At 32.7% G+C, this 24,773-nt stretch overlaps 5 protein-coding genes and 1 pseudogene across 5 annotated transcripts; all 6 read left to right on the top strand.

The window, feature by feature from the left end:
- The first annotated feature begins 30 nt into the window (after positions 1 to 30).
- On the top strand, positions 31 to 1,833 carry LOC110603982 (annotated as a pseudogene).
- A 3,953-nt stretch (positions 1,834 to 5,786) lies between these two features.
- Positions 5,787 to 6,370, top strand: LOC110603868 (histone H3.2). The gene has a single exon (XM_021741848.2). It carries the CDS (start codon positions 5,868 to 5,870, stop codon positions 6,276 to 6,278), a length of 411 nt encoding a protein of 136 aa, XP_021597540.1. The 5' UTR covers positions 5,787 to 5,867; the 3' UTR covers positions 6,279 to 6,370.
- LOC110603866 (trans-resveratrol di-O-methyltransferase) lies at positions 6,369 to 8,234 on the top strand. Its single transcript, XM_043951898.1, has 2 exons — positions 6,369 to 7,678; positions 7,803 to 8,234. The coding sequence occupies exons 1-2, from the start codon at positions 6,908 to 6,910 to the stop codon at positions 8,103 to 8,105; spliced, it is 1,074 nt and encodes a 357-aa protein (XP_043807833.1). The 5' UTR covers positions 6,369 to 6,907; the 3' UTR covers positions 8,106 to 8,234.
- Positions 8,235 to 10,150: 1,916 nt separating this feature from the next.
- On the top strand, positions 10,151 to 11,640 carry LOC110603486 (trans-resveratrol di-O-methyltransferase). Its single transcript, XM_021741228.2, has 2 exons — positions 10,151 to 11,104; positions 11,197 to 11,640. The coding sequence occupies exons 1-2, from the start codon at positions 10,337 to 10,339 to the stop codon at positions 11,497 to 11,499; spliced, it is 1,071 nt and encodes a 356-aa protein (XP_021596920.1). The 5' UTR covers positions 10,151 to 10,336; the 3' UTR covers positions 11,500 to 11,640.
- Positions 11,641 to 13,927: 2,287 nt separating this feature from the next.
- Positions 13,928 to 14,744, top strand: LOC110603981. Its single transcript, XM_021741992.2, has 2 exons — positions 13,928 to 14,133; positions 14,217 to 14,744. The coding sequence occupies exons 1-2, from the start codon at positions 13,969 to 13,971 to the stop codon at positions 14,742 to 14,744; spliced, it is 693 nt and encodes a 230-aa protein (XP_021597684.1). The 5' UTR covers positions 13,928 to 13,968.
- Positions 14,745 to 16,793: 2,049 nt separating this feature from the next.
- LOC110603979 lies at positions 16,794 to 18,021 on the top strand. Its single transcript, XM_021741989.2, has 2 exons — positions 16,794 to 17,121; positions 17,222 to 18,021. The coding sequence occupies exons 1-2, from the start codon at positions 16,954 to 16,956 to the stop codon at positions 17,753 to 17,755; spliced, it is 702 nt and encodes a 233-aa protein (XP_021597681.1). The 5' UTR covers positions 16,794 to 16,953; the 3' UTR covers positions 17,756 to 18,021.
- The last annotated feature ends 6,752 nt before the right edge of the window (positions 18,022 to 24,773 follow it).

Below are 24,773 nucleotides of genomic sequence, written 5' to 3'. Positions count from 1 at the left end.
TAGTTTCTTTCATATGTTTTAATTAAAACTATGAATTTTGGTTCTGGTAAATTTATTGTATGCACTTATTTTTCAAATTCTGATTTGGGTATTAATAGTAATCGTGGATAGGCATCTAACCTGAAAGCAGCGGTCTCTTTAGCCAAAATCCAAGGAAAGGATTTGGAAATTAGCTGCTGGAGGTAAATAGCTGCCGTTGAAGAAGTAAAAATGATGGTAAGACCTTGCTATCCAATTGGAAGCCCTGGCGTTAACAAGCTTTATGAATACTTTTCATCTCTGGTTTTCCAAGATAATCATAAAATTATATTTTTTAAATCAATTATCAGCAAAGCTTTTGCTATAAAGAGGGGATCTCCTATCCACTTTCCATCCCACCATCTTGGAGGAGTTTGAGGAATTTCTTGCTTTCCAAGTTATGGATTCCATTCATGCAAGAGAGCAAATGAATTGTTGCAAGCTCAAGTTCATTTGCATATTCACATATTTAACTACATGAATTCTATGTCCCTCAAGTGTGCTGTTCAGCTGGGCATATCCATCATCCTTCCTGAGCTTGTCTCAGCACTTCACATTCACCCAACCAAAATCGGTTGTCTATCAGTTAATGTTTATGCTGGTGTTCTCTGCATTCTTTCTACCACCAGAGCTCCTAATGGTCAAGAAGGACAAGAAGCTTATGGTCTAACACCATCTTCTAAGCTACTTGTCAGGATAACACCAATTCCTTGACACCCTTTGTTAATTCATTGCTTAAGCCAGATTTTGTTTCTCCATGACATTCCTTGGGAGATTGGTTTTGAGGCGACAATGTCACTGTGTTTGAGAAAGTACATGGAATGTCATTTTGGGAATGTAATGACAGAAACCCTGAATTTAACCAGCCTTTTAATGAAGCTATGGCCAGTGGTTCTCAGATGATGAACTTAGTCATTAGAGGCTGCAAGCCATTTTTGAAGGGGTGAACTCTCTGGTTGATGTTGAAGGTGGTAGTGGATTGCTTGCCCGGATCATATCTGAGGGATTCCCTAATATGGAATGCACAGTACCTGAAATTCCTCAGGTCATTGCCAATTTAAAAAGGCACCAAGAACTTGAATTGCGTTGTAGGTGATATGTTTCAACACCTACCTTCTGCAGATGCCATCATACTTAAGGTATGCTTCTGTGTTTATTCAAGAATTAAGTTCATTTTCAAATTTGGTTCTTGGAGCAGGTTCCTTGCATGGGTACCACAGAAAAGTAATTCAATGGCTAATTCTTGGATTCCATTGGAGTTTAGTTAGCTATTTTATAATATCTGTTTATTGTTTTTTATTATCTCTTGATGCTGAAAATGAATGTTTTTTCAGTTAATTTTGCATGGTTGGAGTGATGAAGAATGGCTGAAAATACTGAAGAAATGCAAAGAAGCTATTTCCAGCAAAGGGGAGGGAGGAAAGGTGATTGTCGTAGACTTGGTGATAAATGAAAAGAAAGATGGACATGAACTTACAGAAACAAAGCTCCTTTTTGACATGCTGATGATGTGAGTTCTGGAAAGAAAGGACAGAGAAGAACGGTAAGGACTATTCTGAAAGCAGGTTTCAGTCACTACAAAATAACACCTTTACTTGGTTTAAGGTCCCTAATTGTGGTTTATCCTTAAAGAGTGAAGATAACCCATGTGTTACAATCTTGGCAAGATTTTTGAATAAAATTTCCCCCTACATAATGCAAAGCATGGCTATTATGTCATAGGCCAAGGTGCTGACCTGTATGGTTCTTGAATTTTTTTTTTTCCCAAGAATGAAATTTTAGTATAATAAGATTTTGTACTTGTGTTGTTGCTTCAATGTGTTGCAAGGTATCTAATTATCCATGGCTTTTGATCCAGAATCAATGGCCTCCCAAAGGGATCAATTGAGGCAGATGATGCTCTAACTTATTTTGATAATCATGTAAGTGCGTCACAATCCCATGATAGAAACTGGAAATTTTAAGCCATTATTAGTAGTTTAAGATTGCTTTGCTTGTCCTTTAGTCTTATTGTTCTTTTCCAAAGAAAAAGACATTTTTCCTTGCTATTTTCATAATAACTTAGTGACATGTTTGGATTAACAACTTTCAAATCCATGGAATTTGTCAAAATACATAGAACTTAAAATTGGTGGTTCTATAACCAATTGGCTTTAGTACGTTGATATTGTTTTCAAAATTGAGAGATTTCAAATTCAAACATCAGTGGAGCAAATCGTCGTATTGTTTTATAATTGTCTAATTCGATAAATTTAAATCCATAAAATTTAAGGGTATTTTTAAAAAAAAAAAAAATTGTAAATTCCCTTTGAAAAAGAATGATGTTATAAAATTCCACCTCTTGTAAGGGATTTTTAGAATCTCAAAATATCTGGCTTATTTAACCCAACCAAATAAATAACCATTATTTATGATTTACCATTTTGTTTCCTAACTAGAATGGACACCTCAATCAACTAGCATCTATACATTCCTTCTTTCATTTTATTCCCACAAGGAAAATCTTAGTTTTAACAGTCATTATTCATGAATCTTTGCAGTTGAAGCCAGAACTCAATCCGAGAACCAAGACAAAAAGAATCAAATACAAAAAAGAAGAAAGCTTCACCTGGTGCGATAGATGGGGATATCAGATGAATTATAAATTTTCACCCTGATTGTGCACGATTAATGAATTGAATAGTTTTGTCTCCTTCCCTCCTTCTTAGAATGTTTGAAGTGCAAAATACCAGAAAGCCCTCGTCCATTCACTATCTGCCCTTCTTCAACTAATTCTTCATCCTTTTTTTCGTCTCTTAAAAGTAAGAGACTAATGGATTAACTATTTATTTGAAATTAAAACTTTCGTAAGAATTTCATTTAATTAGTTTTTTTAACCATTATTTTATTTATAATAAAAAAATTTAATATTTTTAACTTTAAAAATTTTTATTTTTAAAATAAATTAAAATTTTATATGATTTTATAATAATTTATTTATATTTTTTTTATTGCGCAACGTACCTATTAAAACTGGGAGTAGTTACAATGGCAAAGTGTCTCCTTCAAATCATTGTTCGATTAAGACAATTAAAGGGAAGAAGAAAGATAGGCATGCGTGCTTCAATGTAGTTATTAAAGTATGGTAATGAAAAGAAAGAGTTCTCCGATAAGATCAATGGCAATTCCTTTTAGGTAATTTGATTGCAAAACTAACATGTCAATTTCTTTTAAATCAACATTTAGATTTAAGTTTGTTTGTCTGAAATTATATCAAATTTCTAAATGTTTTACGGACATAATTAAACTTATATTTCTTCATAAATTTTGTGTATTTATATCTTAAATTTTTGACAATATATACTACATCTAATTCTAATATTTCTAACTTAAATTATGAATTTTTCTTTGCAAATTATCCAATCAGGTTCTAACAAGTACAGTTTTGATATCTGTTTTTAATCTAACAAAACATATCGTATACATATATTTGCATATAGATTTTAACTTAAGTTTCTTGTACAAAATTTTAGATATACTTTTTATAGTCTAAGTCATACAGACTGTTCCGGATGCACAATCTCCTCTGTAACAATTTAGGTTCACTAGCAATTTACATACAATTACTACAGATTCAGAATTTAGTTACTTCAGAAAAGTTTTAGCTTTTTGTCTTACCTTTCATTTAGTACATGTTAAACTTAATTTCAATGATTACACAATAAGTTATGAGATTTCCAACAAAATTTGTCTTGTTATAATCTATTATGTCAGTTTTACGTTTTTAAATCCCATGTTGTATCTATTTATTTTAATCATTCCAATCATCATTTCAACATTAATATTACAAATCCATACAATCAAAAAAATATTTATAGCAATAAAAACCAATTCCTAATTTTACATATTCATAAAAAAATCAAAAGAAAAATAGAAATTTATACAAACACCAAACCTTTTGCACAATTCTTTTCAAAAACTTTAGATATACCTTAATTACTCTTTTTCTGTGCCTTTTCCCTTTGATGTACTTTCCTCCTTTTGAATTTGTTCTTTACAAAGAATAAGAAAAAATAGGAATTTTAATTCATTTAACAATATATAATTAATTGAAAATATTAAAGAATATGTTTGCCTAACTTAATTACTCAATTTATATCACTTACCACTTAAACACATAAACTTCTCTCATTCTTTCCTCATTTACTATGGTTTCTTTGCTGGTTATTTCATTTAGGAAAGGATTTTGCATTGATGAAAATTTTGTTTTAATAGAGAAATATGATGGAAATGGAAGATAAGAAGACAAAATATTTTTTTTTGTGTAGGTACAACTAATATGGAGAAAATAGAAGACAACATTTTTCTTTCATATTTAGTCATGTCTTTCATGTATGGCTAGGTGACACATGTAGAGTTTAGGTGAAAAAGTAGAAAAAGATGGAGGACCAAACTTAAAATTTATTTTTAAATTTTCCATATTCTCACTTTAACCTACTAAATTTTTTGACATGTTTCAATTTAGTTTTTAAATTTTCAATATTTATAAATTGACTTACTAAATTACACTTTTAACCTTTAAAAGTTCATTTCATTTAGGTAAATATGTCGATTTTAATAAATACCTCAAACTAACATATTAAGAAACCCTTAAACACCTCTCGATAGTAATTTGATTCCGACCTACTTATCATATTAGATGTTTTATTTTAAAATATATCTGTTTTCTTATTTGAATTTTCTATAATTTAATTATTACAGCTTATAAATATTAAAATATTATTACTAGTCATTTTTATTTTAACTATGTCTTTGCATGTATAACTCTATATGAAATGCAAGTTGGACATCTAAACACAATTTTTAGTGCTTTACTTATAGGCGATTATGTGTCAAGCGACTATAGATAAGTTAACACATTTCCTAATTAACTTGAGGTTAAGCTAGTACTTATCCTGAAACTAATTACTCTAACTGTAGAATGATACAATTTAAAATTAATAATTTTTCTATTTCTATCTGTAGGGTTTGAAATGTGATAAGAACGTGCAAGAAAGAGAATGTGAGATGATAGGTACCTACGACAGCCACTTTGACTCTCAAATAAGTAGGTTGAAGGGAAAGAATATAATTTTTAGAATTTAGAGTATTGGTGATAGAAAATAACATATATTTATTTTTATAATCGTTCTTCTTTTATACAAGGAGACGAAAATAAATATGATATTTCTTGATAATTCGGTAATATTATAGTCGGTTCGTTGATAAAAAATTTTCACAAACTAATTAGTCCAGAATCTCGTCATAAAAAATATAAAGAAAATTTGCTAAATTATAACCGTTAACGGTAACTTACTTATAAAATTTTACCTTTAAGTCAAGAGGACGAATTTTGTCTAACCTGAAATTGACCACTCCTGAAGTGTTTAAATCTTTTAATTTTGGACATTATAATCGTCTGAATTTTTCTTTCTATATTGATTTATCTTTTAATCACAATTCACGAATATGTAATCAATTTTATTTCATTTTCTGCCGTCATCCTCTCGGCAATTTTTCAAACTTAATCCGCCACGTCATGGATCTGCAACGCTACACCAAATTCAGTCACGACCGTCGATAAACACAGGAATCGCATGATCCATAATCTCCCGCGCCCGTAATTTTTCAAACCCCGCCAATTGACCTTACCACGTCATCAATCCCCCTGAATCAACATCAACCGTAGATACCCAATTCAACCAACGGCCAATATGCCTTCTCCGTTTCCTATAAATACGAACCATTTTTCAAACTAAAGTATTGCCCCACTCAACCAGAACCCGAATTTTCCAAACTTTAACCGCTCCTTTTTAAAAGATCCGATTACCATGGCTCGCACCAAACAAACAGCGCGAAAGTCCACGGGTGGAAAGGCACCGAGAAAACAGCTGGCAACCAAAGCAGCCCGAAAATCCGCACCGGCAACAGGTGGAGTCAAGAAACCGCACAGGTTCCGACCCGGAACCGTTGCTCTTCGCGAGATCCGAAAGTATCAAAAGAGCACAGAGCTCCTCATCAGAAAACTCCCCTTCCAACGCCTTGTCCGCGAGATCGCACAAGACTTTAAAACTGATCTCAGATTTCAGAGCTCTGCCGTCGCGGCTCTTCAAGAGGCGGCGGAGGCGTACCTCGTCGGACTTTTTGAGGATACCAATCTGTGTGCCATTCATGCCAAGAGAGTAACTATTATGCCAAAGGATATTCAGCTAGCGAGAAGGATCAGAGGCGAGCGTGCTTAAGAGTAGTAAATTTGTGATCGTGTTTATGATCTCTATTTAGTGGTTACATGTTGGCATTTTCTGATGTGAATGGAAATTTGAAGATTTCGTTCGATTCTGTGCATTTGTTATAACTTGTGGTAGATTTTGCTTTGATTTCTACTAATAACTAGTTCCAATACAATGCTCTATTGTAGAGATACTAAGAAATCAGCGCACTGCAACTCGAATTTACTTCTTCCATATGTTTTGTTTAAAATTTTGAGTTTGTTTCTGGTAAATTGATGGTTTGCACTTATTTTCCAATTTCTGATTTGGGGATTAATGATAATATTGGATGGGAGTCTTAACTTAAAAGCACCGGTCAGTTTAGGCAAAATCCAAGGAAATGACTTGGAAATTAGCTGCTGTTGAAAAAGGAGAAATGATGGTAAGACTTGTGATGAACAAGATTCAAGAGTCTTCTATCCAATTGGAAGCCTTGGCGTTAACCAGCTTTACGAATAAGTTTCATCTCGGTTTTCAAAGGTAATTATGAAATTGTATTTTTTTAATCAATTATTAGCAATCTTTCTCTATAAATAGGGGGTTTTCCCACTTTCCATCACACCATATTGAAGGAGCTTGAGGAATTTCGTGCTTTCATAGTTATGGATTCCATTCATTGCAACAGAGCAAATGAATTGCTGCAAGCTCAAGTTCATTTGTATAATCACATATTCAACTACATGAATTCTATGTCCCTCAAGTGTGCAGTTCAGCTAGGCATACCGGATATAATCTACAACCATGGCAAACCCATCATACTTCCTGAGCTTGTCTCAGCACTTCACGTCCACCCAACCAAAATCAGTTGTGTGTATCGGTTAATGCGTCTGCTGGTGTTCTCTGGATTCTTTTCTACCACCAGAGTTCCTAATGGTCAAGAAGGACAAGAAGCTTATGTTCTAACACCATCTTCTAAGCTACTTGTCAAGGATAACCCCAATTCCTTGATACCCTTTGTTAATTCATTGCTCAAGCCAGATTTTGTCTCTCCGGGACATTCCTTGGGAGATTGGTTCCGAGGCAATGAGGTTACTGTGTTTGAGAAAGCACATGGAATGACATTTTGGGAATATAATGGCAGGAACCCTGAATTTAACAAGCTTTTTAATGAAGCTATGGCCAGTGATTCTCAGATGATGAACTTGGTCATTAGAGACTGCAAGCCAATTTTTGAAGGGGTGAATTCCCTGGTTGATGTGGGAGGTGGTAATGGATCACTTGCTAGGATCATATCTGAGGGATTCCCTCATATGGAATGTACTGTACTTGAAATTCCTCAGGTCATTGCCAATTTACAAGGCACCAAGAACTTGAATTATGTTGGAGGTGATATGTTTCAACACATCCCTTCTGCAGATGCCATCATACTTAAGGTATGCTTCTGTGTTTATTCAAGAATTAAGTTCATCTACAAATTTGGTTATGTATATCTAGCTATGTTATAGTATGATTATTGATTTTGTTAATCAAATTATGCTGAAAACGAATGTTCCTCAGTTAATTTTGCATGGTTGGAGTGATGAGGAATGTCTGAAAATACTGAAGAAATGCAAAGAAGCCATTTCCAGCAAAGGGGAGGGAGGAAAGGTGATTGTCATAGACTTGGTAATAAATGAGAAGAAAGATGGACATGAACTTACAGAAACAAAGCTCCTTTTTGACATGCTGATGATGTACGTGAGTTCTGGAAAAGAAAGAACGGTGAAAGAATGGGAAGGGCTATTCTTGAAAGCAGGTTTCAGTCACTACAAGATAACCCCCTTACTTGGTTTAAGGTCCATAATTGAAGTTTATCCTTGAAGGGTGAAGATAACCCATTTCTTAAAATCTTGATACTTCTGTTTGGAATCAAGAATTTTGTAAGAATTCAATGGAACCTTTGTCATGCAAAATTTTTATTTGAAATAAAAGAATTTACAAACAGAAGTCATTATTGGTAGTTAAGATTGCTTTGCTTGGGCTTTAGTCTTACTGTTTGCTTCCAAAGAAAAAATCAATTTTCCTTGCTATTTTTATAATAGCTTCATGGTTGGATTAACAATATTCAAATCCATGGTATATTTCATAATAGAAAGAACTTAAAATTTGTCTTTCTATAATTGTCTAATTCAATGAATTTACATAATCCCATTTATTTGGTTAGTGATAAAATCTATAAAATAAAATAAATATTTACAAAATTACCTCGTACATCGAAAAAGAATGATGTTATAAAATCCCACCTCAGGGATTTTAGAATAGCAAAATATATGTCAACTGATAGATTTTGTGAAATTGATGGATTGTGACTTGTTTTTACCCAACCAAAATACGGATTTAAAACTAATTCATAGATTTACCAAACAAAAATATGTTATTTAATCACCAGATTTTGTTGCTTATCTTATATTTTAGAAATTGCTCTGCTTATATAACAAGATCTCCATCTATATTGTCATTGGTTTAGAGGAAAAAAAGGTAAAACCTTTGTTTAATTAAAATAATTAATTCAAATCCCAAATGGTACCATCTCCATCTATGTTATTTTATGTAAAATATTTTTTAAGAAAATAATTTTTTATATATTTTATAAAGTTCAAGACTTCAAAAAAATTATTAACACAACAAAATTTTTTATACATAAATATTATTAATACCCTCGTTTTATTATTATAATCAAATAACTTTTTTAAATAATTTTCTTTTAAATTACAATTTAGTATTTTCATGACCCAATCTGCTCTCAAAATGCGGCAGAGTGTGAAAAAATTGATACCAGAAACAAGTAATTAATTTTTCCACTCATCGAATGCTCAATCTGCCTCTTCTAGACAAACGAAAAAAAGAAAAAAAAATCTGCTTCTTCAGTGGCCAATCCGCGGCTTGTGGCTTGTCTTCCACCATCTTTGAATAATACCCTGCTATTCTCAGCTCCACTGCCAATCTATACCCAAATTTTGGGGTTAACAATCTCTTGGCCTCTTCTATTTGGTCTTTTCGTTTAAAATGGTATCAATTTTTCCTCGGAAGGCTAGACTGCTACGGGGAAAGAAAAGTGTCAGAGAGTTGGCAATTTCAGATTCCATCGGCGATTGTGCTGGTAAGCTAGATGTTAAATCCTAGTTAGGCATAAAATATATTTAAAATTTATGAGAGATTTTTTTTAATTTCTAGTGAATGTAGCTTAACGTAGCCCTCAAAAAATTTCTACTTTTAATTTTTTAATTTTAAAAAAATTCTTATATGTACGGCTAATAAATTAATGATATAAGAATTTCTCTCACTCGGAATACTTTTTTTATTCAATTATGTATTTGGCCTAGAATTAGGGAAGTATTTTGTCATGAAATTACCTTGCTGCTGTACATGGACTAGTCTCTTTCTTACATCTTAGTGATTCAAATGACTTGAAAATTCTAACACTGCAATTTTTTCTTGGCAGTCAAGTTATGCTGCTCCAAGAATCAGCAAAATGTCAGAATTCCTGTCCATGTAACCGACTACCAACCTAAAAATATTAAGAAATCTAGCTTATTAATTACGTTAGTCCCTTCTAAGTTGTGAGTTAGGTGGGGGTTGGGTGTTTGTTTATGATCTTCGATCTTCTTCCCAATTTCTTCCCTGGAAGACAATGCGACTCATCTTGACATCACATTCTATAGAAAATCATATCAACGGTGTGAGGTGTGACCAAAGAATTTTAATAAAAGAAAATTGCTATTGGGTCTTTGGGTATTTAATAAACATGTTATGGTGGAGGAAAACGCAGGTTCTTTTTTCAAGATCAAACCATATTAACTCACCTCTCCATCTTGGAGTGGAAAATTAAGGAAAGCAAACATGTACCAGAATAAGAAAGTAGAAAAAACCTTAAATATTCAAACCTTTTTATTTTTTTTAGTCAAGAATTATTTCTTACGCAAGATAATGTCTTCTTTTTCTACGCCAAGTTCTTCAATTTTCTATGCTCTACTGTGCAAGATTGTATTATATAAGCAGAAACAGCAACACCAAACTTTCATGAGCAAACAAGGTTGAAAACTTCATCAGAGATGGAGTTAGATCAAGAGCTTGGAACTAATGAGTTATTTCAAGCTCAATGCCACATATACAAACACATGTACCACTACATGGAATCCATGTCTTTAAAATGTGCTGTTCAGCTCGGAATTCCTGACATTATCCACAAACATAACCAACCCATTACCCTTACAGATCTGGCTTCTCATCTTCAAGTTCCTCCGATAAAAGCTAACTGTCTGCAGCGCGTTATGCGGGTACTGGTGCACTCTGGCTTCTTTGCTACAGCCAAAGTACATGAGAATAAAGAAGAAGAAGGTTATGTTCTTACAACTTCCTCTAGTCTCTTGCTCAAAGACAGCCCCACCAGCTTGTCTGCAGCCGTTCTTCCATTTTTAGACCCCGCTCTGATAACTCCATGGTTTTCTCTTGCTGATTGTTTCCATGGGAATGAGCTCACAGCATTTGAAACTTATCATGGAATGAATTTTTGGGAGTATGGGAAGCAAAATCATGAGTTTATCAATTTCTTGAACGAGGCCATGGCCTGTGATTCTCAACTGGTGAGCTTGGTTGTTAAGGACCATAAGGAAATTTTTGAGGGAGTTGCCTCATTGGTAGATGTAGGAGGTGGAACAGGAACTCTAGCCAGTGCAATTGCTGATGCATACCCTCATATGGAATGCACAGTCTTGGACCTCCCACAAGTTGTTGCAGATATACAAGAGAGTAAAAGCTTGAAGTTTGTCGGTGGTGACATGTTTGAATCTGTTCCTTCTGCAGAGGCAGTTCTGATCAAGGTACACAAATTTTATAACATTACCCATTTGTTTCTTCAATATATTGAGGGAAAAATTTTAAGTGTTCGATGGTGATAATGAGTTCTTTGCAGTCTGTTCTGCATAACTGGAGCGACGAGGCCTGCATAAAGATTTTGAATCGATGCAGAGAAGCTATTGCAGGCTCAGAGAAGGGAGGAAAAGTGATAATTGTAGAAATGGTGATTAATGACAAGAAAGATGAAAGTAATCTAGCAGAAACAAAGCTGTTTGCAGACCTGCAAATGATGATTATATGCAATGGAAGAGAGAGAAACGAGCAAGAATGGGCAAGGCTTTTCTCGCAGGCTGGATTTAGTAGTTATAAAATGACAGCTACTTGTGGGTTAAACTCCATTATTGAAGTTTATCCGTAGGGTGTCACAATTTTATATGAGGTGCTCCTTTGTTCCTTCAGGATTGCTAAGTTGTTGAGCAAATAATTTGTAATATGCTTATGTTAATTATTTAACATAGAAAATGACTTTTATTTTGCGCTAGTTTATGCGATTTTTCGACTTCACATTGACCCATTTAATTTTTTGTGTTGATTCCATCACTTATTTGTCTCTTTCATTAATTATCTCTTTTTTTTTTCTTTACCTACCCTCAAGGACTTCTTTTTCCGCCGCAATTCGGCCTTCCCCGCCTCTAAGGGCAAAGGAGATCTCCTCCTAATGTGAATTTTACCCAACGTGGGGTGGGTCGTTGTACATAATTTTAGTTAATTTTATTTTTCTGCAAGTTTGTATTTAGGTGAGCATTTATGTCTGCATGTGTTGTTTTTTCTCTATGCCCAGGGGTGAAGGGAAGGTACGGTAAGGGGCACGTGCCGTACCGGCAACCAGAAAATGCTTTGAAAAGAGATGAAGGTGCCGCAGCGGCGCAGCCGGTACGTTACCAAAGAGAAAAGAGATGAAGGTGTCGCAGCGGCGCAGCCGGTGCGTTACCAAAGGAAAGCTCCTGGCTCCATCACTGTCTATATCGAACGTTTTCTATATGATTCAGCTGTTACTTCAGTTGTTGATGTTTTAGGAAGTTTTAAGGGGAGCAAGATAATGATATCTAAAAAATGTATTCATTGCTTATGGGAAGACGCAGGTCCCTTCATATTTGTAGCTATATGAGAGTGAGAAGTTAAGAGTTATGCCAAGCCTCGCTGAGTTTCAACTCCTATGGTTCCTGGCTTCCTTGAAGTTTATTGATGGTTCTTACAACCAGTTCTGTTTTTCTTTTGTTCATCTAGTTTTCTGTTTAGGCATAGATTTACTTTGTTGGCCTTACTTAATTCTATTGTGTTGTTCTCTTGGCATGCATGTCTCGCCTTTTCCTAAATTTGTGCTTCAGTAATTTTGGTGATGGGCTTACGAGTCCTGGAGGTTGAGAATGGCAAACGGCGCAGCGGATATGGTGGAACCGACGCTGTGTTTAGTGGAACCAGATGCTTAAACTAGGTTGAAATAAACATATTCTTATTTGGTATTTTAGGATTTATATTGGTCTGAGCCAAATACCCAATTCTTTCTTGAATCTATTTGGTTGGTTTTTTAGCTTGTTGGGCTTCGATCCATATGATGTATCTCTACTAATTAGGCTTATTTCCTCCCATGTTTATGAATAATAAACATATTCATAAACCGGTTTAGTTAAGTTTTCTTCAATAGAATATACACCGAATAATTTCCTTTTTAGCCGTGAATATAAAAAATTTTAGTGTTCATATATCAAATTGAGATCATGATCAAGTCTGATTCTCCAAAGCCCAAATCCCCTGCAATTTTTTTCCAAGTTAACTAATCTAAGAAGAAGAAAGTCAAAGTAAGGCAGCCCACAATTATGACTGCAGTTGCTTTGGTTGGATAATCTTTTGGTGCTAGGTTTGTAGGGAGAGGAGAGTTATTCTTTGTATAGGTCTTTAGTTTGTAGGCTTTGAGTTTCTATTCTTCAGACTTTCAGGCCGGGGCATGTCTATCCTATAAGGGCCGGGTGTTGTTGTATTTATATTGGACTTCGGCCTTTTTAGATTATGTTTGATGAAAAAAAAAAAAAACCTTATGCTATTTATTTCCAGTTGTCTAAGAAGAAGAATAAAAGGTAGCCCACGAAGAATGGTGGCTGGTTTAGCGCAATTAACATCAAAGGAAGCTACAATATTTTAAGCAAAGATGTGGTGGGGGGGGGGGGTGAACCTAAACTGAAATTCCATAATTGAGATTTATTTATTCCAGGAGTAATTCTTTACAGATTTATTGTTGATATTCTAAAATTCAGAGAAAATAGAGTTTATAAGAGAGTGTCTAAGTTTTTTTTAGAAGTCGCGTCTTCCCCTTTATTCTTTTTTTCTTTTGTCCTTTAACGATGAATAACTGTCATTCTACTACAGTCTCATTGTCTCTATCACGCAGATCCGTATATACAAATATATCTGTTTGCCCTTTTTTTATCAGACTGAGAGTTTTAGTTATTTCATTAATTTATTTTGAAATGTTGTATAAGACCATGTGCAGCCAGGAAATAAAAAATGCACGTTTTCTCCATAAACATGTATTAAATTATGTTAAAGAAAAAGAATATGCTGATAACGGATGAGTAGTTTAGTACTTTTCTCTCATATGAATTGAATATATTTTTATGGAAGCAATTTATTTTTTTAATGAGCCAATTGCGAGCCGGGATTTAAATACAATAGACTGAGAGTTTACGTGGTTAAATAAAAAAAAAAAAAGCATATGCTGAGAGGTTCCTGGCTTGCACTTGTATATTAGGAAGTCAAAGAAAACTTCAAGACTTCAGAAACCTCAGAACTTCTCTGGCAGTAGATGAAACAACACAGAAAATTATAGAACATGTATTTCCACAAGGAGTACCTTGATTTGATCTTAGTCCCTGGTGGGTTTCTGATCATATTTTCCTATCATATTTTCCTTCTTTCCAAACACCTCAATGATTCTGACTCTACATTCATTGGCCTAGAAAACAAAGACAAGAAACAATGGGTTCAAACAATTGTGGTAGGTCAAACACTTCTCTCTCCTTTTCTTCTTAGAAAACTTTGCTTCTTGTCTTAGATTTTGCTCATCTCCTTTATACACAGGGTGTTGAAGCAGCCTGTGATAGAGCTGTAAATGTGATCTCAAGCAACACAGCAGCAGCAACTTACTTAGCCGCAATCTCTCTAACTCTCTGCTCTCTTATTGGAACATGGCTTGGGAGGAGTTCAGCCAATGATATGTTTCAAAGCATAAGCATTTATGGTGATACAAGTTCACTCACCATTTTTATCAAGGACATAAGCCTTCTAGGTTGTCTGCTTGTTGCTTTTTCATGCTTTGTTCAGGCTGCAAGGCATCTAGTTCATGCAAACTATCTCATGAGTTCACTAGACAAGAAAAATCATGTGAAGAAGTTGCAGTTTGCTGTAATAAAAGGAGCTGATTTTTGGTTGTTTGGGATTAGAGCTCTTTATTTTGCTCTTATTATGGTCATTTGGTTTTTTGGTCCAATACCCATGTTTGTTTCCTCTATTCTCATGGTTATAATCCTCTATTACCATGATATTTACACTGTTACATTGCATAATGTCTATGTGGAGCAAGAAACTCAAAAGAATATATTAATTTAGAGCTAATTAGATCATAAAAGTCTAATATTTATGTATTTTTATATTTTACTGCGAGCGAGCGTACTATTTTTAAATTTATTATTTTAATACTTTAGAGTTTATATCAAACAATATCTCATTTTGCTCATATTTTTTTGTCTGTTGCATCCAATTCTATATTGACTTGTTGATAAATCATGGAAGAATTGAGCATTGAGTAATGAGCAGCAATTGCAGAAGCATGTGTTCTGGCAGATTATTAGTTATTTTTTAAGGTACAAGAGTTAAGGAGTGGGCAGTATTGTTTCCTTGATTAGAAGCAACCAAACTGGCATAAGCTTAACAAGATTCTGTTGATTAACTGGCATATTCTTTGGTATAATTAAGTTGACTTAGCTTGTTTCTTATTACACACGCCACCCAGTTGAAGTTCATCCTTTATTATTTACAAGCAATTATCATATATCCCTCGTCCATGCTTATTAAAAAAAAAAAAGAAAAACTCTCATTTTGTAATAAAAAATAAGTTAATATATGAGAAAAAACAAGTAAAACAAAAATCGACTAATTTTATTTATCGATTTTTTAAATGAATTATATTACTCATAATTGTTATCTACGTTTATTTATAATTTCTCCATTTTTACTGAAAGATGTTAAGATTTTTCATTTAAATTATTTAATAATAAAATAATGTTAAATTAAATGAAAATGAATACAAATTAATTAGGATAAAATCCGAAGAAAATAAACAGTAGAGGTACATGATTTCAATTCCAATTAAATGGATTAATAATCCAATTTTAATTGTCAATGCAAGAGAATAAGAAAACTTGTTCAATAAGCTTTACTAAGAATATATAGAAAAATATCTTTCATCAGTAATAATATATCTCAATTAAAGGTTAAAATATTTTTAATAGAAATTTGGTAATAAATGATACACAAGAATTTTAGGCTAAATCCTAAAAATTCTTTATTAATCAATTAACTTATAATTATGTAATCTCTTTTAATTATATATAAATTATATTCACACTCTAATATTTTTTTTAAAATTGGAGTATTGATGTTATCATGTCCAACTTATTATAAAAATATTCTATTCAAGACCTATTTAACGTTTTAGTAGAAAGATCACTTAGTTGTTTTCCTATCTTCACATAACTGGTAAAAATTAAATTTTTTTGATATTTACTAATTGTAACACGTAAATATAAGCAGCTATAGCTTAGAAAATAATTCATTGAAATATTGTAGAACAACACGCTCCATACTAGCTTTATCTGTTACCCAAACACCACCCGAATTATATAAGCCTCAATAAAATTGGATTTTTTTATGCATAGAGGCATGAGCATGAAAAAATATCAAAGTCACATTCCTTTAGCCAAAACACTTTAAACCTCTACTTCCAGAATAGCTCCTCATTCGTTAACACCTTATTCAAGTCTATTTTCAACTGTTGCACCATAGTTGTAGACACATCGTCTTCCCTACACAGAACCTCATCAAGCCTCTTATGGATCAGATGTGCTTCCCTCCGGAAATGCCCTTAACAGTTTTTTACCACTCCTGTAGCCTTTGCGCATATAATGTTATTCTTTCCTCAATAGACTTATCTGTTGAACCATCCCACACAACTTTAACTAAGTAAAAAATAAAAGGAAAGGAAACCAATAATTCTCAAACCTGAACCTCCAAGGCAAACAATAGTCCCGTGATACATTGGTCTCTAAAAGGATCCGGCTATGATCTGAAACTGGAGCATGCAGATTAGAAAGTTTGCAGTTTACAAAAATATCCATCCAAGATTGAGTAATAAGGGCTCTACCTAAACGTTTTCTAATCACATATCTGAGCCTCTACCATGTTCCCCTTCGATCTTGAATTATTTTTTAGTGTTTGTTTTTTTTTTGTATTCTTAATTTTTCTGATGTTAAATACCACCAACAAAAATCCTGCAAATTATCATAAGATTTAATGCATATATTAACACATCAACCATCTCCTTGTGAACTTCTTGTCCAAATGCCTACTCAATCTATATTATCACTTTGATATAAAATATTGCAACTTGTTGTTGCAGTCCTAATGGAAGAAGTCAAATCTGCCATCTCATGCCACCAACAAATCCTTTTATGGCAGCAAATTTATATCATAAAAACAAAAATCCAAGAACAAAGCTCTTGATTCTTGGAAAGAAAAAGAAAAAAGAGAAAGGAGAAGCATGGCTTTCAATAAGGATTATCTTGATTTGATATTCGTTCCTGGTGGGTTGCTGGTCATGTTTGCTTATCACCTCTACCTTCTCTACAGATACCTTAATTTCCCTCAGACCACTGTCATGGGACTGGACAACCATGACAAAAAAGCTTGGGTTGTAAGAATCATGCAGGTCAATACACACAGTCTCTCTCTCTCTCTCTCACTGTCTCTCTTTCTTACATGGAAACCATAGCATGGATCCTTAACAAGCTTTGATATTTGCTTTACAGGGTGACAAGAAAGATATTGCAATTGCTCTAACTGTAATAGCTTCCAATACATCGGCGGCAACTTTCTTAGCTTCAGTCTCCTTAACTCTCAGCTCACTCATCGGAGCCTGGATCGGAAACAACTCCAGCAACATTTTCAGAAGTGACATAATCTACGGCGACACGAGACCATCCACCATGTCCATCAAGTACATAAGCCTTCTCACTTGTTTTCTTCTAGCTTTCTCATGCTTTATTCAATCTGCGAGACATTTCGTACATGCTAATTATCTCATAAGCACACCAGACAGTGACGTTCCTCCAAAAATGGTGGAGGTGGCTGTCATAAAAGGAGGTGATTTTTGGTCACTTGGACTTCGAGCATTGTATTTTGCTCTTGATTTGTTGCTGTGGTTTTTTGGACCCATACCTATGTTTGTTTCTTCTGTTGTTTTGGTCGTTATCCTTCATTATCTTGACACCAATTCAACTCCGTTGCACCGGTACCGGCCACCCGGCGGCAAGATGGCCAAAAGGGTTGCAGAGATTAGCTGAGGTGTCTGTTCATGTTGATAGAACTTCTTGGTTTTGTATGGTAAAGTGATCAAGTTTTCTGTGAACTAAAATTCTGTAATAATCAGTTCACGGGTATTTTGCTATTAATCTGAGTCGGAAAAAACAAGTAATTACTATTCAATTCAATTATATTCTTGTTGCTAATTTCTATATCACTCCTTTGATCTTAACATTTATTTTTATCTGAACCAAAGGAATGTTTCTTACTCGTCTATGTAGCTTTAAATCAGTGGTTGTTTATTACCAATTGGCTAATTACTTGTTAAGTTTTGCATGACCATCCATTAAGATAAATAAACTTACAACTATTCTTCATCTAATTAATGTATTTTCTTAATTCTTACGTTTCAAAATTACTGCCGTTTTAAGATAAATCATCGTATTATATTATTTAGTATTTATTTTAATAATAAAAGAAATTATATTATAATATCATTATTAATCATTTTATAGATAAACAATAATAGTTCAATAAAACTTTGAACTGAGAAACTAAATAACCCTTGAATCTTAATAAAAATAAACTTTCAATTTAAAGAAACTGAAGACAATAAACTTTAGGTTTTTAGATTGATATTTCTTCGGTATTGAAAATTTTTATATAATAGTTATATATCATATTTATTTTTATTTTATTAAAAATAATAGTTATATATCATATTTATTTTTACTTTATTAAAAATTTTTAAATATAAAATATCGTACAATGAGAAGATATACACAAACAATTTAAATTGGGAACATATAGTTATATATTCTTATAATTCTCCCGGAAACGAATCGGAAGAACAATCATTAGTTTATCTTTCATTTGCAATTTGATCTACCATTGGAATATAAGACACAACAAGATATTTTTAACATACCTGATCACGAATAAAATGAAAATATAATTCCAAATGTTTTGATTTTGAGTAAAAAATAAGATCTGCTGTTAAGTATGTAGCTGCAACATTGTCGCATCATATTTTTGGAATCGTTATCAGAAACTCTCCAAATAAACATTGTAACCAGTAAATTTCGGATGTTATAGTGATTAGTGTGCGATATTTAGAGTTTGTACTCGATCTGCTGACAGTCTTTTATTTTTTAGAATATCATGATATAATATTAAATTTATGATAAACAATCTAGGTAAACGTACTTTTACGATCCGATTTGTCACCATCCCAATCGGCATCGAAATGTGCCATTAAATTACTAATATTTAATAAAAAAAATAGAAGATCATGCTCAATCATCCCTTTTAGATAGCGAAAAATTTACTTGACTGCTTGCCAATAATTTATTGTTTGTGAATGCATGAATTGTGCAATTTTATTCACAACAAATGTGATATCTGAGCAAGTAAGTGCCAAATATTATAAGATATCTACATCTTGGTAAAATTTAGTTGTATCTTTATAATAATTAGAGTTTCTTGCTGTCGAGATAATTCTTGATATATTTATTACAATCATTAAATTAAATAAGTTTTAAAAATTAATAAAACATTTTATTTAAAAAAATTTATTTAAATTTAATTAATAAAAAAAAATCTAAAGAGTATGGAAAAAAAACTACTCAAAGGATAATATAAAAAATTCCTCTTTTCTATGAGCAAGAAAGTTTGCTATTGGAAGGCAATGATAGATGCTGTGTTGAAGAATACAAGTTATACTGATTCTAGATGGAGTGAATGGAATTGCATGTTAAAATATTCTTTAAACTTATCCTTTAAATATATTAAATTTTTCTTACCTTTTAATTATATTTTTTATTAATTGAATTTATATATATATATATATATATATATAGTGTATGAAATGCGTGGCAAAATATTCTTTGAAAATTATTGATTAAATATTTCAAAATGTTACGCTTTTCATGAATTATGATAATAATATATGTTGTCACAATATAAGCTCTAGAAATTTTTAATCTTTTATTAATTTTTGTAAGAATATATTTATTTAGTTCAGTTATTTATTATTAAATTAATTTTTAATATAAAACATATTATAATTTTTTAATTCTAGTATGATTTGATTAATAATATTAAAATCAATTATTAATCTAATGCATTCTATGTTTCAAAAAAAAAAAAAATACAATGGGCCATCTCAAATCATTGGTGGGACTCAATGAATACCCAAATGGGTTTGTATTTGCCAGCTGGGCCCTTATTGCAGTCGATTCACACAAAAACAAAAAACAAGGTAACAAGCCCACTCAGCTATTGAAAGAAGTTTAAATAATTTTATTTTATTTTATTTTATTTTTTTTGAAATAGGGGGTGGGGGAGTCGAACTTTTACCTCACAAGGCTAAAAGAGTGCACTTTCCACCAGACTAAACCTCGGAGTGCAGTTTAAATAATTTTATTAAATTTTTAATCGAGTAAGTTCGTGCATTTGGTATCTAATTTTGAATAAATGCTGATTTAATAAAATATTAATTTTTAATAATAAAATATTTTTTAAATTTCAAATATTAAAAGTCAATTTATTTCATGTATTTTTATATTTGAACATGGGTCCACTCATAACAAAACTTGAGAGTCTGATCCACAATAAGCGTAGTTGATTGAATTTTACTATTTCAGACTCTCTGATTCCTCTCATATCATAAGCTCCACAATACAAATAATATTTACTCTGCATTTTATTATTACTACTATAAAAAACAAAAGAGAGCAAATCACTTACATAATTCAGAAAAGATGACAATTGATTGTTATCCAAACAAACCCAGCATTGCTGAGCAACTGGGCACTTGTATCAAACATGAAGATCATCCTAAGATCATTCTCTACCTCATTACAAATAGAACACTCATGAGAAACATCTAAGCCTTTAGATATTAAATTCACTTTACTAGGTTTTGAGTTTAAAGAACTACTCCGTTTTAGTTAATACGCAGCGTTTTATTAATATATAATGAGAGTTGTGAAACGTGAAACTTACATTCTGTATTTTGTATGTATTATGTGATCTCACGTGTTGGTCACGTGTTTAGAGATGTAAACAGGTAGGGTACCCGTAAAAATTAAACTACCCGAACCCGAACCCGATTTATATTAGTAATATTCGAACCCGTTCCGAACCTGATTAAAAATTAATTTAAACTATCCGAATCCGTTCCAAACCCGATTATTATTATCCGAATAAAACCCCAACTCATTTAATCTTATATATTTTAATTAATAATTTATATAAAAAATATTTTTCATTAATAAATTTCATTTAAAAAATCTAATATTTCTAAAGTATATTTAAATTTAAATTTTTAAATAAAAATATATAAAAAAATTTATAAATATTATTATAAAATATATTTTTTATATTAAATTAATTATTTATATAAACGGGTTCGGGTAGTGGGTACCCTGTACATAAAATCTGAATCCAATCCGAACCCGCAACGGGTATTATTTTTAAAACCCGAACCCATCCCAAACCCGATTATAACTACCCAAATCCGTTCTATTAGGGTTCGGTCGGATTGGGTACCCGAAAATACCTGATCCGTTGCCATCCCTACACGTGCTCATGTCGGGATGTATAAGGAAACAAAACTTCCAGACATTGTAATTTTTTTCATTTTACAAAAATAAAGATTTCAAATGTTTTTCTTCTCTCTCTATATGCTCTTGTTCAAACATGGTATCAGAGCCTTAGGGTTGGCTCACGGCGGCGCGTTGTGTTCTGCATGAAAGTTCTACTGAGTGTCCTCGATAGATCCAGCGATGACGGAACTGGAAACAGTAGCAAAGAGCAAAAGCAGAGTACGGGGTCCGAAAAGGGGCTAAGCAAGGACAAAGGAATGGGAGATCCTCTGAGTCTCCAATCATCCGATCATCCAGGTATGACTTTAGTTTCTGCATCTCTGGTAGGATCTAACTTCTGATCTTGGAATAGGGCTGTTAGGATAGCCCTGGGTGCCAAGATGAAGTTAGGGTTTGTCGAAGGAACAGTTTCGGCACCGAGTAAGGAATCTGAGGATTATGAATAATGGAAGAGATGTGATTTCATGGTCACATCTTGGATCTTGAATTCCATCTCCAAAGAACTGATGGATGGATTTATCTACACTACATCGGCCAGAGATCTCTGGCTACACTATAAGATAAAAGCGGATCAATAATGGAAATTAGTAAAGGATAATATCGGTTTCTAAATAGTAACGGATTAGTAACGGATATTAGTGTAGGAAATAAATTAGTAACGGATTACCAAATCCGTTACTAATTTTTATAACGGATACTAATCCATTACTAAATGGTTTTGATTTTCATTGTATAGTAACGGATATCCAAATCCGTTACTGAAATGCAATTTGTTTACGTATTTTAGTAACGGATTGTAATATCCGTTGCTAACTTATCAGTTAGTAACAGATTATATCCGTTACTAAAGTAAAATTACTAATTTGAGGATTTCCCTCTTTCTCCCTTCCCGTTATTCACATTTCTGAGCTTTCATTAACAAAATCCCTAATTCTCTCCCCAAAATCCCTAATTCTCTCCCCATCAATCTCAGCTTCCCTCTTTAACGCTAAGAATACATACATATAAGCATTTCTTCATTTTTTGAGTAGTTTATTTGACTCGGACCCATTGACATCGTTGCCCAAATTGATCATCGTCGGTACATCGCCCAAATTTATCGTCGTCATCGGTACATTCCAGCTTCTCCATCATCGTCGGTACATCCCAGCTTCCCTCCATCATTGTCGGTACATCCCAGCTTCCCTTCTGAAGGCACTATTGTCGTCCCTCCCCTCCCGTCGGTACATCGCATCTACTGCTCATTTATTATTCTCTTCTTCAAAATCTGCATTTTCCATTCTCCAGGTACTCTATTTTCATTCTTTAAGATTTACTTTTGTTATTTTGGATTTGTTATTCTGCTCATGTTTTGGATTTGTTATTCTACTTTGTTTTGGATTTCCCCCAAAAAAAAAACAAGATCTGCTCGTGTTTTGGATTTGTTATTCTGGATTGATTCCCCTACGATTTGTATGTTCTGTTCTTCTCTGGATTTATGACTATCTGTTCTATTCTGGAATTGTTATCTGTTCTCTTGATTTGGAAACCAGTAACCAAACTGACAAAAAAAAATGACATGGAAGAAGTGATATCAAAAGATTTACAAGCTTAGGATATTGCTGCTGACTTGTTGCCTAATAGAGCTGAATGGCAATTCTTGTTATTCTGGATTTGTTGTCTGCGTTAAGCCTTTGCTGTTCTGAAGTTCAAAAATGATAAATTAAAATTTGTTGTTTCTGTGTTAAGACTTTACTAATTATAGTCTTTCTGCCGGAGCTCGCTTCTTGGCAGTTATGCATGCAGTATGATCCACTGGCCTTGGCAGTTGAAACCCTTGTTTTTATATATGCATTCCAATTCTGTGGTGGAATGATATTATCGAGAATTCTTCCACATTGGCACAGTAATTATCTCATAAAATAATCTATAGTAAAGTCTCTTTCAAAGCTCCAAACATGAACCTTAGAATGAAGTTGTTAAATGACTTTTTGAATTTTCTGACAGTGTGCCTATACAAATCTAGTCTGACTTGCTGATTCTAGTTATTACAAGTCTAATTTGGTAGGCTTCTCAAACTTTTTTCAATGGTGGAATGATATTATTGAGAATTTTCAGACTGAACCATACATTTTGGATATAATAGCTTTAACTTGTTGGTATATTTAGAAAGCTAGATGTAAAGCTATGTTTTAAAATAAGCTACCAGACCCACAACAGATCATTTCCATGCATAATCAATTAAAGTTTGGGAGAGTTAGATAGCGCTCATCATGTGAATTCTTTTAATCATCAATATGCAAGTTATGTGGTTAATTCTGGTAGGTGGAGACCTCCCTCCCAAGGATTTATGAAGGTTAATTCTAATATTACTTGGACTGATCCCTCTTAGAAGACATATGCTGCATCCATTATTAAGAATCATAATAAGGAGTTAATTGATGATCAAGATTTTAATTTTTTCTGTCGATTCTCTTTAACAGTGAAGCTCTAGCTATATTGCATGACTTAAAGTTGGGTATGAAATGGAACTTTCAATCTATTATCTTAGAAACTGATTCGGAAATTTTAATTTCTACTTTGAATGGTTGTTCAGAAAGTTGCCCTTGGGATATTAAGGCCATTGTTCTAGCCATAAAACACCTTTCTAACTCCTTTTATTTTATCAGTTTCTCTTGTATCAATAGCATTGCTAATAAAGCAGCAGAGTTTATAGCTAAATTCAGTTCCAAAGACAAATTTGCTCATAATTGGCTGGTTTGTTTGCCTCAAGAACTATTTGGTATTGTGTTTCATGATCTTTTAGCATAAGGCAAAGCTATGTGCTTTTTTTTAAAAAATAAATTTACAATGGATAACTTCATTTTTTAATATAATATGGAATAAAATTTTAAAAGTAATAAAATGAAATTTTTTTTTCAGATTTTTTTTATTCTTTTAAACTAAATTAAGAAGCATAGTATCTTTGTCAACAGATACATAAAACAATAGCCAATCATACTAATTCTTTGCTAATAATTTTTAGTGCAATATATATATATATTTATTGCTACAAAAACTAGAATTTAATTTATAATATTGTTATAATTAGTATAAAATAAATTTTAATTATTTTTTTATTTAACTACATATATTTTCAGCTTATAAAACTAAAATTAAATTATATTCCAGAGGCCCAACATGAACATTAACTTGTTTTCAACCCTTTGGACAATCTGGTCAGCAATATTCATTATAACCTGTCATACTGACACCGTACAACTTACCTCCATGGTTATGCATGAAAGGTGAGTATATGTTTCTCACTATACTTGTCCCAGGGCCTAGAAATCCAAAAGATAAGTTGGATATGTATTTACAACCCCTAGTAACTGAGCAGAAAGATTTATGGGATAATGGAGTTGAAACATATGATGCATTTAATAAAGAAAATTTCAACTTGCGAGCTTCTTTACTGTGGACTATAAGTGAT

The sequence above is a fragment of the Manihot esculenta genome, chromosome 16, assembly GCF_001659605.2.
Source record: "Manihot esculenta cultivar AM560-2 chromosome 16, M.esculenta_v8, whole genome shotgun sequence".
Taxonomy (NCBI): Eukaryota; Viridiplantae; Streptophyta; class Magnoliopsida; order Malpighiales; family Euphorbiaceae; genus Manihot; species Manihot esculenta.
This window is presented reverse-complemented; position numbering and strand designations above follow the sequence as displayed.

What these genes read in the sequence shown, in the direction of transcription:
- LOC110603868 (XM_021741848.2), top strand. Translation starts at nt 5,868, where the DNA reads ATGGCTCGCACCAAACAAACAGCGCGAAAGTCCACGGGTGGAAAGGCA.
- LOC110603866 (XM_043951898.1), top strand. Translation starts at nt 6,908, where the DNA reads ATGGATTCCATTCATTGCAACAGAGCAAATGAATTGCTGCAAGCTCAA. An exon ending in CAGATGCCATCATACTTAAG is followed by an intron (nt 7,679 to 7,802) that starts GTATGCTTCTGT and finishes AATGTTCCTCAG; the next exon opens with TTAATTTTGCATGGTTGGAG.
- LOC110603486 (XM_021741228.2), top strand. Translation starts at nt 10,337, where the DNA reads ATGGAGTTAGATCAAGAGCTTGGAACTAATGAGTTATTTCAAGCTCAA. An exon ending in CAGAGGCAGTTCTGATCAAG is followed by an intron (nt 11,105 to 11,196) that starts GTACACAAATTT and finishes AGTTCTTTGCAG; the next exon opens with TCTGTTCTGCATAACTGGAG.
- LOC110603981 (XM_021741992.2), top strand. Translation starts at nt 13,969, where the DNA reads ATGTATTTCCACAAGGAGTACCTTGATTTGATCTTAGTCCCTGGTGGG. An exon ending in AATGGGTTCAAACAATTGTG is followed by an intron (nt 14,134 to 14,216) that starts GTAGGTCAAACA and finishes CTTTATACACAG; the next exon opens with GGTGTTGAAGCAGCCTGTGA.
- LOC110603979 (XM_021741989.2), top strand. Translation starts at nt 16,954, where the DNA reads ATGGCTTTCAATAAGGATTATCTTGATTTGATATTCGTTCCTGGTGGG. An exon ending in GGGTTGTAAGAATCATGCAG is followed by an intron (nt 17,122 to 17,221) that starts GTCAATACACAC and finishes TTTGCTTTACAG; the next exon opens with GGTGACAAGAAAGATATTGC.